Genomic DNA, 18,128 nt, shown 5'->3' with positions numbered 1-18,128 from the left:
CTTTCATAATGGAGCTATATCAGCTTAGCCTGCTTCATTCTAGAGGTGCCACTGCTGCAAGGTAGGAGAGAATAAACTGTGAAGGGAAAGAAGTATTTGTCATCAGTGTGGCTCCAATGTTTTGTTTTTCTTTACTCACACTTCACCCCAAAGAAATAACTCCATGAGGCTTTACTCTGCCAGACCACAAAAACTGAATTCAGAAATGCAGAATTAGCTGGTAAGTAAATCCCTGGGGCAGAGACACCAAAGAACATAGAAACTCTTCATTACCATGATAAATTAATTCCAGGGAATGGCAAGCATGATACTTCTGCCACCACTTACAAAGTCCAAGGAAGAGCTGCAATTGTTGGGAGCTGGGTAACATGCAGGGACAGGCTAAGCTGCACTGATGACAAAATGTCCTCAAAAAACTCCCCTCTAGATAACACCCTGGTTTGAGGCTGCACAAAGATATTGACAATATGAACAGTTATCAAGAGCAACTAGGAGCCATTTGATTTATTTTTTTGTCCAAACTGGTTTCATCAATGGGAACAAAAATCCAAGTGCAGATTTCTAAGTAAGGCAGAGCAGGGTCTCCTCCGAGAGGAAACAGGTTTCCAAGATAAGAGGGTCTTTTACTTAACCTGAGGAAGCTCATAAGAGAAAGTTCTGTCATAACACAAGCATGACTGACTGCTTATCTTCAGTGTGACCAGTTCTTTTATAACGCACCTGACAGACAGGGAGACTTGCAGAGCACAGGGGAATTTTAAGATGACATTGGAAAATCCCATGCTAAGTCTAAACAAGAAGGCAAAGCATATGGTATTCCATCTATATTGCCATGAAGTTGACAGAATCAAGAAGAAATCATGGTTACCAGCCTTCTCATAGCTGTACACATATGTACAAAAGATAAAGGCTCTTACATGCTGTTTTTGATGTACACTGAACACTTCCCTGGCAGACAAAATTACGTATATTCCTGCTTTGGCCATGCCAAGTAGTCAACAACCTGGATTACAAGAATCCACAGTACAGCTATAGTGTCACTGGAGGGAGAATCTTGTTTCTTTCTCTGTTCCAGATCAGAATAATGTCATTGAAATAAAAATTACCTTTCTCACTAGTCGCCAATGCGAGCAAAACTTTTTATCTTCCTCTGATCCTTTCCACACAGTCCACACTTGGGCATGTTCTTCAAGGCTGTTCTCCCTCAAACACCCACACACAAGCTATGACTGTCTTGCAGATACTTTCTATATAACACAGCTAAAATTTTAGCTTTCCTATCTATAGACACAGGGAGTGTCTCACAGGAGCTCAGATTTTAATTACTACCAATTTTTTCTCTGGCTTTACTGAGATCACTTCCCTAGATATTTGCTGTAAACCTGCCACACTTCTCTAAAAGTACTTTCACTTTTTCCCTCTTAAGGCTACTCCACTACTTAAGCACAGACACCTCTTACCTATGACAGAGGAGAGGGAAATGAGTTTTACTCTGTCCTGCACATATTGTGAGAAGCCATTCCTTTTGACTACATTTTTAAACAAAGATTGTAACTACTCTATTTTGGCTGGTTTCTCTTGTTCTATCTCTTACGCAAACTGCATCTTCACCTAAGTAGAGTGATCTACACGTCAGGCTACTAATTTAATTTTTGAAAACTAAATATGCAAGCATACACCATGGAAATGAGACTACTGTCTCATGTTCTGTTCATTTAAGCACACCAAACCTGCACAGCTGACAAAACAAGACTCTCATTCCCTTGTATTTTCATGCAACTCTCTTAGAAATTAAGAATGCTTTTGTGCATGTGTACTGGCATAGACTGTTCTCATGGGAAATAGCAAGAGCTAATTCTAAGGAAGAAAAAACAGCTAATAAGAGAACATCAATCTCTGAAGGAAAAATCAACTTGAAAAGCAATATACCAAAGATTTCTGGCAACTCTGAATTTATTTTACTATTTCTGCAGCTAAAAAACTGTAGATGGCATGAGGAAAGAATAGAAACATTAGTTTTGTAAGATTCCCTAGGGACAATACTGCAAAAGTCACCATAAAAAGATTTTCAGTCCAGTGCTTTTTGATTCTCTTGCATTTTCCCTCAGTAGCCCAGGATGGATTAAATTTGATGCTCTATATGCTTACTATATGTTTGGTATGATTTGTTTAGAGCCAAAACACTGGAGATCTTCCAGTACATTTTTAATATGTTCAGGAGGACAAAAAAAATTTATTCTTTATCTTTGGACCATTAAAGAAAATGTTCATAACCTATTTTCTACCCAGGACACTATCCTGTTTTTTTTCTAATGATGGGTAACATAACAGAAATTAAACAAACAAATGGCTTAAAGAAGCAGAAATTAAATAAGTTTTGGTTGAAATCAAAGGTAAACCTTTGAAAGACCATCATCTTCTAAATAAAGATGATTCATACAAGGAAAAGATAGACATGAATGTGATATTATTTTCCGTTGAAGGGATTGAAAAAGATGATTTAAAAAAGAGCTGTAGTGTCCTTCTATTCAATTCAATACTTCAAGAAGTATTCCTTCTTGAATGCATGGTTGTAAAGAACAAAAGAGGCAGATAAGCAGAACAGTCTATATGACACTGTAGACAGAGAATGTATGTTATAATCCCTGGAAGTGTTCAGGGCCAGATTTGATGGGGCTTTAAACAACCTGGTCTAGTGGAAGGCATCCCTGCCTGTTGCAGATGGGGTGGGAGTAGATGATCTTTCGGGTCACTTCCAATCCAAACCCTGCTATGATGAATCTATGGCAATACACAGTTTAACATCCTTATTTTATTTATCAAAATCATTCGTAAGAAACACCCGACTCTTTTTACCACAGTAGATTTACTCAGCAAACAAGCAAATCTTGTCAGTTGTCTCACAAGTTTAATTTATTCAAAGTTTCTGAGATTTCTATATGAAATAATTTATTCCTGGTACATCTCAGGTTCTCAGATTCTGTGTGTGATATCGAATATGTGAGCATAATGACAGCCACGTGGATCCTGGTAAAGCTAACTATGCAGAAACTGGATGCTGCTAAGGTTCACAGGTTTTAATTTTTAAGAACTTAGGCCTGTGGAGCCAGTTCAACTTGTCTGTATTTTACATATCATTGCCAACATAAGCGTAGGGTGTAAGACACTGCAATAGACTTAACTAAAAAAAGAAGCATTTTATGCATATTTTAAAAAAAGCATTTTAAGATGTTTATAAATTAAAGTAACAGTTGAATTGAGATGCCTTCAAAATAATTTGAAAGATGAAGCCATTGGCAAGAGGAAAACCAAATGGTATGTGGAACAGAATTTAGGAATATTGGTAGTGATTAATTATGAATTGATATCAATATCATCTACAGAGGATATCAAGTGTTTCCAGAAGCAGACAATCCATGTCAGTGCTTTCTAGCTTCTTTTAAGCTTCTCTCCTGGGAAGGCTATCAAATGGCAGATGTATACAGAAAACATTTCTCCTTAATTGCAAGTTATGAGAGCAAGGATCATGAAAACATATGTGAAAGAAAAGTGTGGTGGGATTTTTGAGGTTTATTGACTAAAAATGTTAAAATGAAAGCAGTAAGTGAATGGCTAACAAACATTTCGTAAGAATATCATGACTGTTGCTGGTCTGATGGCTGATGTTCTGACAAATCCCAACAGGATATATTGGTACATACTGGCATAGATCAAACATGTAAACTAGCTTCAACTTCTGCCACATTATTTTTCTGCATATTACAAACACCCGAGTCCAATGCTACAAGGAGAACTGCCTTATCATTAACTGAGTAGGCTAATAAAATTAAGCACTGCCAAGGGAAATTCCTTGAAAAGGCAGTAAGATGGTGCCTTCATCTAGGTTAGATCAATGCACAAGCCAAAGGAAACAAATGGAGAGCAGACTCAAAACTTGGGGTCTCTAAGATGTTCTGAGAGGAATGCTGACAAATTTGAACTACTTTAAGTTCAGTACATTTTACATTTCCTAGTTCAGTCAAATAAATCAGCGGTATAAAATTGGTATGTAAAAAGGCAGGAAAAAAGTCTGATCAGGCTGTAGAGATAAAACAATGCAGTAAAGAGACTGAATCAAAGAAAGATAAATATATATCTATTAAGTTAAAATGGCTAAATGTGACACCTTTACCACTGGGCAAACACTGATATGTGACTGTGTACAGGAACTTTTGAAGTACAAGGTTTGAGCCTCAGAGCACCTGAGACTTTGGCCTGCCTGAGCTGAGAGATGGGCTTATGGAAGGAGCTGCTGAGAGATTCCCACATGCTGCAGCATGAGCATACATTGACTATGCATCCCCCATAACTGCAGCAGAGCTAGACATGAAATACAGAATCCCTTTATGCCATATAAAGATTTCTCTGTAAACAGGGAATGTACCCACCCAATTGTTGTCACTTTGGAGAGGCAAACCTGGAGTGAACAGTTCTCTCTGCAGCTCAGATTACTCTCATGGAAATGAAACTCAATAGACATCAAACTGGTGGGTCCCTAAGCAATCCTAGATGGTCTCGAACCAGTTACATAACCTTGGGAAATCATATCAGTTTTCTGTGCTTTTGCCTCTTCTTGTTTGTCTTGTCTGTCTGGAATGGCAGGTTTTAATGTGATTAAAGTAGAGAGTGATTATCTCTTGATCTGTGTGTGTAATATTAGAGTTCTATGCTGGAGTTCCCAGTGTTCTCAGCTGGGGCCACTAGGTGCTGCTGTAATATGAGTAATTAAAATAATAACTATTATTAAGGAAATTGCATATGTTCTTATTATAAATTGCTTCAAAAAGCTTGAAAGCTAGAGAAAAAACTAGGAATAAGTCTGCACATTATTTGAAAAGTAAGAACAGAAAAATACAATTACTAACTTCACTGATACTCATTTTTTTCCATACCTTTTACATCTTTGAGAAAAGAGCCGCAAATGCCTTCCCCCTTTAAAAAATGCAGTGAAAAATCTCTTTTTTTTCCCTATTCCCTTTCCATTTTTAAGCCTAACTTCAGCAGTTTGCTATTATGCAAGCTCATCCAAATCATTATATTCCAAAATCCTTGCCAGCTACACAGTCGTGCACCTTATTCATGTACTATTTGGATGTGATCAGAAAGGCAAAGTCCTCAGCATGGGGGAGCATGACTTGTATTGCAAATGATTCAGTAAATGCATGGTGATGTTACTGAGGCTCAGACTTTGTACCTGTCAGTTCCACAGCCTTCTAAGGAAGCTTTATCTTATTAAATGTCGTTGACTAGCCATAAACACAGTAAAAGATTAATAAGACTGCATATGAATCACAGTCACAAAATGCTTCTTGCCTGAGAGTATTAAAATGTCTTTAAGCAGCTGCCAGCTATAGCTCAGAGAGCTATATGACTAAAGTGCTATTTCTGAAAGTCTTGGAGTCAGTGCATCTAACTGGACGTTACAGTGGACAATCCAAAAGGCTATTTATATTCAAAAATAATTTGGCAAGTCTTGCTCATCAAACCAGTTTTCCAGACACAAAGACTCCACTTGAAAATTTGTGCTTGGATTTACTGCCCTTAAAAAGGAAGTTAAATGAAGTTATCTGGATCATCAGAAGAACAGGTCTGCTGAGGCAGTTCTAGATTAATTAGAAGTGACGAAGTTTTGCTGCTGAGTTACCTCAAGATTCAAAGTCAGTGAGCACAGAAATGAAGTGACAAACACTAAGCAAATGTGCTTAAAAAAAGCACTAGGAACACTATATGAGAATTAGGACTTTATGGTAAACATATTCACAGTTTAAACAAATCATTATTAAAAAGGCATTTTAAGAAAGTGCAGAGGTGCCAACACAGACTAAAAATATATTTTATTCTTACCATTTGAGACTGGCTCCGGGGACAGCCATTGATATCTTCAACCTTTTCATTTGCTAAACAAAAACAGTGAGTAGAAAAGCAGAAGTAAACAATGAGATAAAACTTCCCTTCTCACCCCCTGGCCAAAAAAAAACAAAACCCCAAACCCCCTGAAAATCCAAACCAACAACAACAAAAAAAGAATAAAAACAAATGAAAAAGCAGAAGAAGAGCAGAAAAGACACAGCAATAAAGTGCACAGGGTTTTGTTGACAGAGCTCCTTTCTAAGTAAAGCTCAGTCGTACAGTAACAACACCCTTGTTAGCAGCAGTTGCTTCCACATGCCAAATCATGCAAAGGGGGAAGTGCGAAGGAGGTCGCTGCTAATTCTTCAGCCCCTGCAAAATAACTGCTGACATGAAATCTTCCACAATTGTCTTTGCAGGGTCAGGATACAGTTTCAAGGCATCCCAGAAAGTATGAGCCACTCCAACTAACAAAATGCACACATGGGAGACATATGGTTTAATGGAGCATTCATTTCTGACAATTCAAAGTGTGTAAGATACAGTTCTGGCCATTTAAAGTATGGTTAAACAGCCACTTCCAAACATGCTCACATAAACATATTTTTAAATTAAGACAAGGAAGAACCACACAAATATCAGACATATGGACCCAGTCAAATAGTATTATTCAGGGTTCATCTTATTGTTGAATACATTCAACTTGAATTATATATTCCCCCATGCAAGGAGTCAGCCTGCAGTGCTTCTCTCAGCCCTGGTCTTACCGATGATCTGGATGATTTCTGCTAGCAGAACTCCATCTGCAATGTCCTGTTGCAAATCCTTGATCAACCGCTTGTGGCCAGATTTTGCTAGGTAGTGGTTAGCCCAGTCAGTGTAAATCTGCAGAGCAGAGTAAGAGGGCAGGGGGGAGAGGGAGAAGAGAGAAAAGAAGACAATAAAAATTCTTAAAACAACTGTTGGCTTGCACACCGGAACTATTCTGGATCACATTCCCATTGAAGAAGTCAACACCAAAGGAAATCATTTTAACATTCTGGTTTTCGCCTTTTTTTTTTTCCATAAGGGCCATGCCCCTCCCCCTGCCATTCTCTGTTTTATTTTAACTTCAAATGATTCAGGCTGTTTCATGAGGGTTCAAACTTGCTGTGACCAAGCAAAATTCCCCTTATGACTGTAAAGGAAACTTCTGTCGTAAATCAGTCACATCTACCGCAATTCCACCTCCCACCGTGTTTCTACCTCTGCGCATGCCCCACCAACAACTTTTACGCTCTGGGGCTGCCCAAGAGAAAGTGATAGCAGAGACAGGCGCCTGTGTTTTGGTAAGAGGTCATCAGCGTGTCACTGGCAATCCTGCACCTGGCCATAATGCCTCTGCGACACATTCTGCGGTAATCACCGTGTCCCACCATGCAGAGACAGGTCATTTTTCCACCTCGCCCCTGGTTCAGTGTGCTGCAATGTGCACAGAGGAGACTGAAAGCACCAGATGTACAGTAGTCTCATAGCTGGAATTGGAGTATATATTCTAGAACTATGCTGCATCCTTTCTCCGCCAAAAGAAGGGGGAAGGGTGAGACTGAGCAGCACCAAACAGTTAGCAACAGGCAGCACAAAAAAAGGCAGTTATCAACAAAAGGTTGAAAAGGACCAGCTGAATTACATCCTCCAAAATAAGGAGGGTGGAGGGGTGTGTGTGAAGAGAGAGGTTGAAGGCATTTGTTCCATAAAGCATATACATACACAGAGAGAGTATTTGGTAAGACTCACAGCACACACACAAGGGGAACTCAGTTCACTCAGGGTGAAATAAGAGGAACAGACACACCTTCACCTATGGAAGTAAAGGAAAAGTGCACTCAGGAGGTGCTCACACCATCCTGGGGTGTCCAGCATGCAGAGAGAGCTTGGACTACTAGAGCTTGGTGCAGGGATGTCACGCTGGAAGGTATCAGAGGCCCTTTGAAGCCAGTACTGGCTCCCTTTTGTGAGGTGTCCCTGGCCTCTCACCCCAGAAAAAAGGACTTATACAGAACCTCCCACTACTGTGGGATGTTACCACTGGAAGAAAGTATATATGTACGACAGCATCACTGTGTAAGTAAATATAGTATCTGAGGTTCTTTCTCTACTGAGAATATTGTTTGAAAACGTTGAAATTGCACCTCTTCCATAAAAACAACATAAGCTCACTTTATAAACATCCTTTTATTTAACCTCATAGACCCTTGGGAGGAAGGGATCAGAATCCCATTTTCTGAACAGAAAACCAGAGGCCAAAGTCATTATCTACTTTCTTAGTTCACCAAGGAATTCTGTGGGAGAGCCAGGGTGGGAAAACAGATGCAATTCCTAGTCCAGAGTCTTACCTATGGATCTAAGCATCCATTTTCCACCCAGGAAAATATCACCACTCAGTCTACATTCACATCCTATGGATTCCTAACCTTTGTCACAGGTTTTCTTCCTCTTCATTAAAACAGACATAGAATTGTAATTTGTTGCACCTACCCTATTTCCTCCCATATTCTTGCAGATCATCAGCTGGATTGCCATAGCTTTCTTGGCAGCTTTCAGCTAACCCCACAGAATTAAACTATGGAAGTAGATTCAGCTCTCTCATAGCTGAAGGATGCTATTGTTAGATGGGGCCTTAAATTTCCCTGCTGAACCCACAAGTCTGCTTCAATCACCTGTGTTTTCACTGATTTGTTCACTATTACAAGTGAGTAACATGAAAGTCTCCATTAAATTGTTAAGGAAGTGTTTCTTCAACTGTATAACCATACATAATTAATGTTAATGTGGAGTCTGTGAAGTTTGTATGGCACATATTTAGACCAATATATTAAATCGTGATGATAAAAGTTGCATACCACACCCATAGCATCATGTATTCCCTACTACTAGTATTTCAACTTCAGTCATTCTTCTAAAATAATGTCTCAGAAATAGTCTCTGGGCTATTACTGTAAGCAGAACTATTTTCTGTATTCCAGTGAAACTGATCCAATGGAACATACAGAATTTAATACCCTCTAATATTATTTTAGGTTAGTTTCACATTACAAGTAAAAATACCAAGCATTTCCTTTTTTATTTGTCACACCCACACATAATCTGGTGGACCAATCCTAATTTTGACTACAATTTGAACTATCCTCTCACTGAGCAGCCAGGGAAATTTCACTCTAGCAGCTGTTTTGCAAGTATCTACAATTCAAAGAATGGACTTCATCCACCCATCCACCCTCTTTACAATTTTCTCACTAATTTAAAAGTGACAAGCATAAAGAATGCAAACAGTGTTTTGTAACAACAGCTTTACTGGTGGTCAATATTTTGATAGTCATGCAACGGTAAAAAAAACACTGCTGGGAGGGGGCAGTGGTAAAAAAGGGTATTTTTCACTTCAGAAGTATTCCAAAAACTATCAAAGCAGAGAGTTGTTGATGGAGACAATATAGCAAACCAACACCCAGCTGGCAGTGGAATGTCACGTTTAATTTCCTCTTTCTGTGAGGATCACCACTTGCTTTTGTTTCTCCCCTTCCCCACAGGCTGCCCTTCTCATTCATCTCATTCTTCTGGGGACTCAACTGCTCAGTAGTCAGTTGTAAAAAATAAAAAGCATATAGATAGACACATGAAATTCTAAGAATGTACACATGCCACTATATTATTTTTACATTAAATTCTCTAATGCAAATATGAGAAGAAATAGAGAATCCCCCCTCCAGAGTTTTTAAGTATCAATGTCGCTATCACTTCTTTGAAATTTTATCATCTCCTCAGGAAAACATAAAGCTACAGTGTGCATCATCATTGACAATACTCACTTTGCGCTGGATAGAAAAGTCATGCAGAAGATAAAAAAATCAGTAACTTCATGCAACAGTCTGCTTTTTATAGGTGCTCCCTTTTCATTGGGTTCTGAGCACCTCTAAGGAGAAACTATGCATACTCCCTCTCTTTCCAGACCTAGCAATAGAGCACTCTGTCTTGCATTAATTGTGCAGTAATGTTTCCCAAAAAACCCTCTTATCTTAGATTTTTCTATGATGAGACTTTTTCAGAGAACACAGACATGGGGGTTAGGTGTTGCAACACTTCCTCCCCTCTCCACTGCCTGCTCCAGTAACCCTGCCTTACAGCTACACACTGGGCCAGGCTGCTGACTTACTCATTTCCTCTCCAAGCTTCCTTTCCTACCACCCTGCTTTACCGGCACTTCTTACCGGCAGTATCCGACTTCAGCACTAGGCTCCGACTGCTGACAGCGTACGGGAAAGCTGCTGTTATCCACAACGCGGAGCACCAGTCTCACCAACACAGTAACGGAACAGACCCGATCCTGCATTTGTGTGGTCCGAACCCCATCCCAACACGTGGTGATTTAAGTGCTTACAAAATGAAACAGAATTCAGCGGGGCAATCCGAGCTTGGGCACAGCCTGCTCATGTTAACAACGATTTCCCCCAGCATTCCTCAACTGCTTGTCATGCTAACCTTCAACAGAGTAGAGGAAATAAATGCTGATACCCAAATATAGTTATGAACTTCACCTCAATACTTCACACGTAGCTATAAGAAGCACAGTAGAGCTGCTTGGCAGGGTCCATAGTGACACAATACACTTTGTAACACAGTAGTTTAATGAAGTGACGAGAGAGAGCATCTCACAGCTTACTGCCTTGCTTTGAAAATGTTTCAATCATAAACCATATAATTATACATGAAGCAGTTCTATAATGCATCCTTTTAAAAAGTAATACAGAAATATTACCACCTAGAATCAATGCCAAGTGGGAAATGTCAGATGGATTTCAGAAGTACAGTCAGACTAATGCAATAATAAAGCATGACACTTTGTTAGTGTCTTCCACTAAATCAGCTCAACATGTTTTCCAGATTGAAATCACCCCTATTGTTTATTATTTCTGTAGATGTGGGGAAACTGAGGTATAAAGCTTTCTTGGTGGATTTTTACTTTTTTTTTCCTTTCTTATGTGGCTCACTCAAGGGCTAACACAGCTGGGAGTACAACAGAGATCATCTGAGCTGCAACAATTTCTATGTTTTTTATCAGGTAGTTTTATAAATAGGCTTGGTGGGAAACGGCATATTCCAAGAATTGGCATCCTTCTGCATATTTTTGTTTGTTTACTACAGAATATAGTTTCAGATCTGAAAACGGTCTCCTGTCGCTCTCAAGAAGGCAGCTTTTCCATACTTAGCGTATGCCTCTGTTGTTCCCCTATGTACCAGTGCTGCTGCTTAGGAAGAACAGCAGTTGCTGCCAACTGAGTTATGCCAAGACCTCGTGACAGATTTCCATGCCATTTAGGAGGATAGGCTATATTTGAAAGATATTTATATATTTGTCCACTATATGAAAAAAAGATGTGTGGGAATAAGCAGATAGCACCCCCCGCTCATCACTTGTCCTTTACAATACTCTCTGAGAGACTACTGTATCCTCATTCATTAGCATGAAAGAATTGAAAGGCCGTTCCCCAGTGCTCACTCTTGTGCTGTCTTCTGTACAGATTTTTCTTTCCTCCTTATTTTGTAGCAAACAAGAGTTAGAGATATGGAAGGAAAACTTATCTATTGCAAAAAATGTTGCTAGCAGTATACCTGGGTTGCAATGGCTCACAGGAATATACGGTACTACTTTTAGCATAGTAGGATCCTGCATTTTATTCTATGCCTGGATTATACCAATAAATTTCATGATTTTTTTTTCCTTAAAAAGAGAAAACAACAACAAAGAAAAAAAAAACAAAAAAAAACACAAAAAAAAACAACAACAAAGGAATAAAGGAAACTGAAGCTATAAAAAAGCCCCAACACCAGAATTTTAACAGTCAGCCAAAGTGGAAACATGTCACTTAATAAAAGGGTTATGTGACTTTGTAGTGTAGTGTGTTTACCCTGCTTAAAATGTTGCCATTGGAGACTACTAATAGTTAATAGCACTTAGAGCTTTTCACCCACAGACATTCATTCAGATCATGCTTGTAGAAGAAAGATTGATGACTTCTTTCTGTTGTTCTCCAGTATGCTACAAAATGGGCCATAAAGGCTATATATCTATTTCCTGGGTGTTTTTCCAGTGTGTGGCCTACCCTGGATGTTATACCCAGTAGAGCCTACATAACAGTCCCAGAGCCCCTGATGAAGAGGATTTGCCAGAGGAGAGGGCATGACCATAACTCTATTTCAACATAGCTATTCTTGGCTAATAAATTGTGGGTAGCAAACCACATTTTGGAGTGTCCTTGAAGGTGTTTGTGTTTATAAAAAGCTGGGCAATGGGTTGACTAGTGTTAGAGTAGGGTGAGGAATTCAAATTGCAATGAGATGCCTTTCTCCTTCCTACTGCCTCTACACTAAGGAAAACTCAACTGGAAGGCAGGATCTGACCTTTTAAGTATTTTTTTTATTAAAGGTTATTTCTCTGGGTTGCAAAAGGACAATTTATTAGTTTCAGTCCTCCTCTCAGCAAGAAAAATGGCTAGCTTTGAAAACAATGGTTCACATTTAGGCTGCCATAAGAGACAGGTGAAGCATCCCATTTATGTCCACATTTAATTAACTATACAAAACACACTACAACTCATTTACTGTAAAGATGGGGTTTGAGGGATAGTACTTTTTGTAACATTAAGCAAAATAAAAAAAAAAACATTCACATGATTAAAAGTATATGGCCAGAAAATTAAACTATTATAATGATTTAATTTATAGGCAAGATGGAGCCAATGCACTTAATTTAACAAAATGAAATTAGTATCCACTGACATTCCACAAACCCTATTTCTGAATCCTACTGAGTAAATGAGAACAATTATGAGCTAAGGAATAAAAACCATTTAGAGAGATACATACCAATTAACCAAAATGTCAGAATCCCTACAGTATGATTCTATTTTGTAAATAGCAGCATGTATCCATCAACACTACTCAGTAATTTTCAGATAAAAATACAGTTAAATAAAACTCCACTAATCCCAGCTAAGAAAATTAATAGAAACAATACCCTTCAACAATCATTGGCAAGCTTTAGATAACTTACCCAGCTTTAACGGGGCTGGTTTATATTTCCAAGTTTCACTTACAGTTGCGATCTAATCACTGAAGTAACATTTGTACTGACTTACTGTGCTCTCTTTCTTTCCATTTCTTCCCAATCCCAACTCAGAATTAATATAATACATGTGTTTGAGGCCAATATTCACCAATGGTACAGGGACAAGACTTTGGATGCATCTGTGCCAGACGAAAGGTAACAGTACGAGCCTCTGTGTGTGTGTGTTTGTATTTAAGGTTTGCTAAGAAATTTGTACATTGCACAGTTAAAATCCAGCTCTTTATAGAATGAAATAACTTGTTCATCCTTTGAAAATAATCATGCTGATTTGATTTACAGTTTAATCATCAGTTTATTGGCTTACACTCTTCTCTCCTGTGCAATAGCAACAAAGAACCACAGGAAGGTGCCAGATACTCATCCTGCAGCTGCAGATCCAACCAGACAGCTGCTTCTCTGCAGATTTGTGCTGCTGGAAAGTGATACTTGTTAAGGGAGCATCACCACCACAGTTATTAACACTGGCCTCAAGCTTCCTGAATTAACAGGAGAAAATACTAAGTGCCACACAGAGCAATCTTCCAAAACAGCCAAATTTGAGACTCTCTGTTATAAATACTTCATATACTCGCCTGTACAACACTGAAATTATTTCTTTGATATATAGTTCTAACTTTAAAGTACTTTTCAGCATCCACTTAGTAAAAGTACAATAAAATACAGGACCTATTATTCAATACAGCTTTTACATAAAACATTGATTAAAACTATTATCTCAGATAATTTTATTAGAGTGAGGAAGACCAGGATTTCCCCCTGGGCACAAGTGTTACACCTAGAGACACCTCTCAGAAGGTGAATCTGTCAGCATTTTAGTTCAAATAAGGAGTGCTCTTCCAAAGGCTGTGTCCCATCACCTGTGGTCTCTCAGAGATCATTTTCACAAGAAATGAAAGGAAGAGATGTACTTCAACAGCATGCTGCATGCACTCTATTCACTAACTGGCATTTAGTCCATTCAACAAAATGAGAAATATTCCAAGCAACCATCCATTCCCCAAATGCGTACCTTAGATGCTGGTTCCTTAATACCAAACTACTTTTCCCTACAGAACAACTCTTCATGTTAAAGTTGACATATGTATGTCCCAGAAGTGATAGGAGAGAGGGAGTACATGAAAAAAATTGCTGACTATCCTATGTGGTGAGACATAATGAGATGCTTTTGTAAGCTGGTGTGATGCTACAGTAATGACAAATGTAAGAGGAGGACATGCTTTGTCTTGATAGTGGTGATGTGTGAAGAAATTAATTTGATCAAAAGTACAGTGTCAGCATTCTTTAATACAAATAAATGAACTGAAATACATGAAATTCCTTCCCTCTTCTGTGCATGCACATGCACTTGAACATCATCCAAGCCCACCCAAAGCTTGGGCCAGTGACAGCTCCTGACTAAAGAGATCTCCCTTGGAAGAAATAGCTGATTTGTGAAGAAGCACCTGTGCCTGTCCAAGGGGAGAAGGGTAAAAAGAAAGCAGTATTTCTACTTTTCTGGGCATCCAGGATAGCAGTGATGGCCCTCTACATCAGAGGCCCCATTCTATTCCCCTGAAAGAGATTCCCTATACTCTAAAGTAGTATAAACTTGCATAAATCATGTCTCATAAACATCTTGTCACTGCCAGGATAAGTTTCATGATTAGTCCTCCATTTACTTTAATATGCAAAGCTAAGTTTTCTGTAAAGGAAAAAATAAACCGAATTTTCACAGGTTTCCTTTGTGGCTCACCAATATCACAACACAAAAGAATGAAGGAAAAATTCCTACAATCTCAGACCTGACTGGAAATCACAAAGTAATTTGCAGAACAAAACTGTTCTTGCTTTGCTGATACCTTTTTTGTTCACAAGCAAAAAGCCACTCTTGGTATCAACCAGGCCGTTTTTGGATGGAGTAGGCACCTGCCTTAGCAAAGCAGCACAGGGCTCCTCACATGGAGCTGAGAAGACTCCACTGTGAAACTACTCCAGATTTTCCATCAAAGCTCATTTTAAGGATTTATAACTTGGATAGAGACATTCTTTCCACACTGTGATTTGGCATTAAAGAACTTGGGCCAGGGATCAAACTAACCCTCTTTTCCAGCATTTCTTTTTAAGTATGGGAAGGCAAATTTCTGATAGAGATGCAAAAATATTAAGATATACTTTTGTTCTTTTCTTGTGAGAAAACAGTGGCAAGTAAGACTGCAACTGACTTTCAATATAGTCTCCATCTAACTTGTGCTTTCTGAGGCTTAGAAACTGATTTGAATTGTCTGGTTTCCTCTCATGTGGAAGAATAGCTTTGCAAATCAAAATAAACAAAATAAACTGCTCGCTTTCTGAGCTACATATTTAAAACAAGACACTTTAACTCTTGCTGTTTTTTCTCTGGGCTTTGATGCTTAGAAGCTTTTTGTCACTGACTATGATTTTAATATCAATAAATACGTTGCACACATTCAGCACACCAGAGAGGTGCTAAGGGTAACACAATATTAAGTAAATATGTTAACTACTTCAAGCTTAAGTGATCTTAGCCTCTTCTTACTGTCATTAATTTCTATTAAAACAGATTTTGGTGGTGAATGTGTGAGTGGCAATGGTCACGTGTGAGCAACCATTTTGCATTTTGCTGTCTAGCTGAAGCTTAGAGAAGCAAAATTATGCTTAGACAAATGACAGACTACACATATACTTCTTCAGTTCAAGAAATGTTAAGGAGTGTTTCAGGAATGGAAAGACTAAGTATGCAGCTCAATACAATAGGAATACCCCTGTACCATCCATAATAAAGGCCTTCCCATTCTGATGATAATAATGCTTAAATAAACAATCATCCAGCACAATAAATTTTATGCCAGAAGTTAATTCTGCCAGTCAGTAATCTTAAATAACAAAAAGAAGATATAAATCTTATCACAGTTTTGACAACAAAAGGCTTTTCATCCCAAATGATATTCAATGTTATAATTTTCCTAACTACTTAACAAAGAACCTGTCTCATATACAGCTTTTGTAACACAGCCAGATCTGGAAAGATCATATAATGAAAAGAAAAAGGTTCTGTATTCCTACTAAAAATGTTCTTAACACCCTTCCTTCCTATGATAAAAGGGGAATCTGCCTAAAGGTGAAGACTCTGGTGGCACATCATATGAATAGAGGCAGTGCCTCAAGAAGGGAAGTCCTTATGACCTGGGGACTGTCTTTCATCTGCGTTCAATCTGCAGTCTCCCATGCAAATCTTCTAACATATATCCCATCTTCTGTGTTGTGCTACATACTTCTATACCGCTATAGCATGCCCCAAAATAACACCAAAGATATGTGATTCATGACTGAACTTTTCCACCTACAACTTGCCTCTGAAGACAGCAAAAAACCTTCTTAGATCAATATTGAAACACCAACCTCAAGATCCAGCCCTCCTGCCAAAGAAAAGGAAAATAAATCCAGCAATAGTTAAATGCACCACTTCTCATTGAAGAGTTTTTTAATACCAAACTAGCACATTCTTCTGCTGAATACTTACATACTGATATGCAAATTCAGGTCTGAAGATCAAGGTGGTTTAGATAATGGATAATAATGAAGACGGATAATGATCTGAAGGTACTACACCCCTGAATTGTAGTACCTTCCATTATAAGATTGCAAAGCCATTTACATAGGATCAGGGCTTAGCTATGTAAAGATCCATCCTTATAGACATGAACATTCAAGTTATTTATAGGAGCTTTGAGATAGGTAAGGTTTATAGCTCTGCTCACACAGACATCTTTGCATAAATACTGGACTCTGTTGCTTGAAACTAGTATCCAAAGTATGGTATCTGCATCTCTTCTCCTATGAACAAAGTGGAGTTGTTTTACTTATTAATGTATTATTGCAATCTTCTGACATGAATTTTAGGACACAGAAAGAAATGACCTGACAATGCTCTGGAATAGCAAAAGGCTGATACCTCAAGAAAAGAAAGGTCTCGAGAAAGCCGTGTGGAAATGGAAGCACATTTTTCTTCCCCCCTGTAGTTAGCACCTGACATGTAAGTATAAATGATACTTTACCTCCAGGCATATGGTGTTTGTTGGATTTTTTTGGTTTGTTTTTTTTTTTACTTCAAGGCCAAGCCCATACCTCTTATGATAGAAAACAGTTGGTGCCTCTGTGTTTGAGGTCTGATCTCTGGGTTCGAATGACTGGCCTTACATAGGGCACCCACCACCCTTGAGGAACTGTTCTCCACATGTGCAACTCTTCACTCACTGTCCTGTTTCCTTTTGAAATACACACTCTAGTGATACCCTGACTCTTGGATAACAGACTAGAAATGAAGGATAGGGATCGAGTAGCTCACTTTAGAGAGCCACAGCCTTTAAATTTAATTAAATCCATATCTTCTACCTCCCACATAATCACCCCTGGGACTAAAGGCTTCTATAAAGTATTAGGAAGGGGATACTCTCATTGCAACCACACCACTATGCAGAAAATAACTCAAGATTTAGGAAGTTGTGAGCAGGAAGCAGAGGATGAAGAAGAAAGGGACTCACTGAAAACAAACAAATAATGCTGCTGGCTAGAGATTACAGCACTCACTTTAGACAGAGGAGATTGTGCTCCAGCCTTTTCTTCCAAGAGCCTTTCTGTATTTTGTCCTACATATCTAAGTGAGAAACAGAAATGATTCTAGCAAAAGGAGCATCATACCTCCTCTCAAGTAAGTCCCTAAACTAGTAGCCTACCACCTGGCATCCCATGCCATGTTATGCTCAGCTGTTTTCTGAGACTGCACTAATGGCTTTGCCAGCTCCCCAGGTAGCTCTGCCTGGCTGGCACTCCAGGAAAGCCCACACAGCTGCTTTAATCGTACACAGGCATGCGGAGTATCACTTTGGGGACTTCCGCTGACAGCTCTCCATTTAGTCTAGTATTTTAGAACAAGCAAAACTGCTTTTCCCGACCTTTCCCATTAACCTTTTAGCTCCCTGATAAAATAATAAGAAAAATAATTTAATCATGCTAGCTATTTTAAGTTTGGTTTTTGGTTTTGTTGTTTTTTTTATCAGGAAACAATTACTGACAATAA

At 38.7% G+C, this 18,128-nt stretch overlaps 1 protein-coding gene across 1 annotated transcript in view; it reads right to left on the bottom strand.

Annotated features, from left to right (window-relative positions):
• NAV3 (neuron navigator 3) overlaps positions 1-18,128 on the bottom strand; it is a 261,611-nt gene that overhangs the window by 182,196 nt on the left and 61,287 nt on the right. The window contains exons 2-3 of the mRNA XM_031047935.2: positions 6,657-6,774; positions 5,884-5,936 (exon numbers count right to left, since the gene is read on the bottom strand). Of these exons, the coding sequence (XP_030903795.1) occupies positions 5,884-5,936; positions 6,657-6,774 (171 nt within the window). The remainder of the gene's footprint in view (positions 1-5,883; positions 5,937-6,656; positions 6,775-18,128) is intronic.

This window comes from Melopsittacus undulatus, chromosome 5 (genome assembly GCF_012275295.1).
Source record: "Melopsittacus undulatus isolate bMelUnd1 chromosome 5, bMelUnd1.mat.Z, whole genome shotgun sequence".
Lineage (NCBI taxonomy): Eukaryota > Metazoa > Chordata > Aves > Psittaciformes > Psittaculidae > Melopsittacus > Melopsittacus undulatus.
The sequence above is the reverse complement of the archived record's forward strand: the minus strand, read 5'-3'. Positions and strand labels throughout refer to the sequence as shown.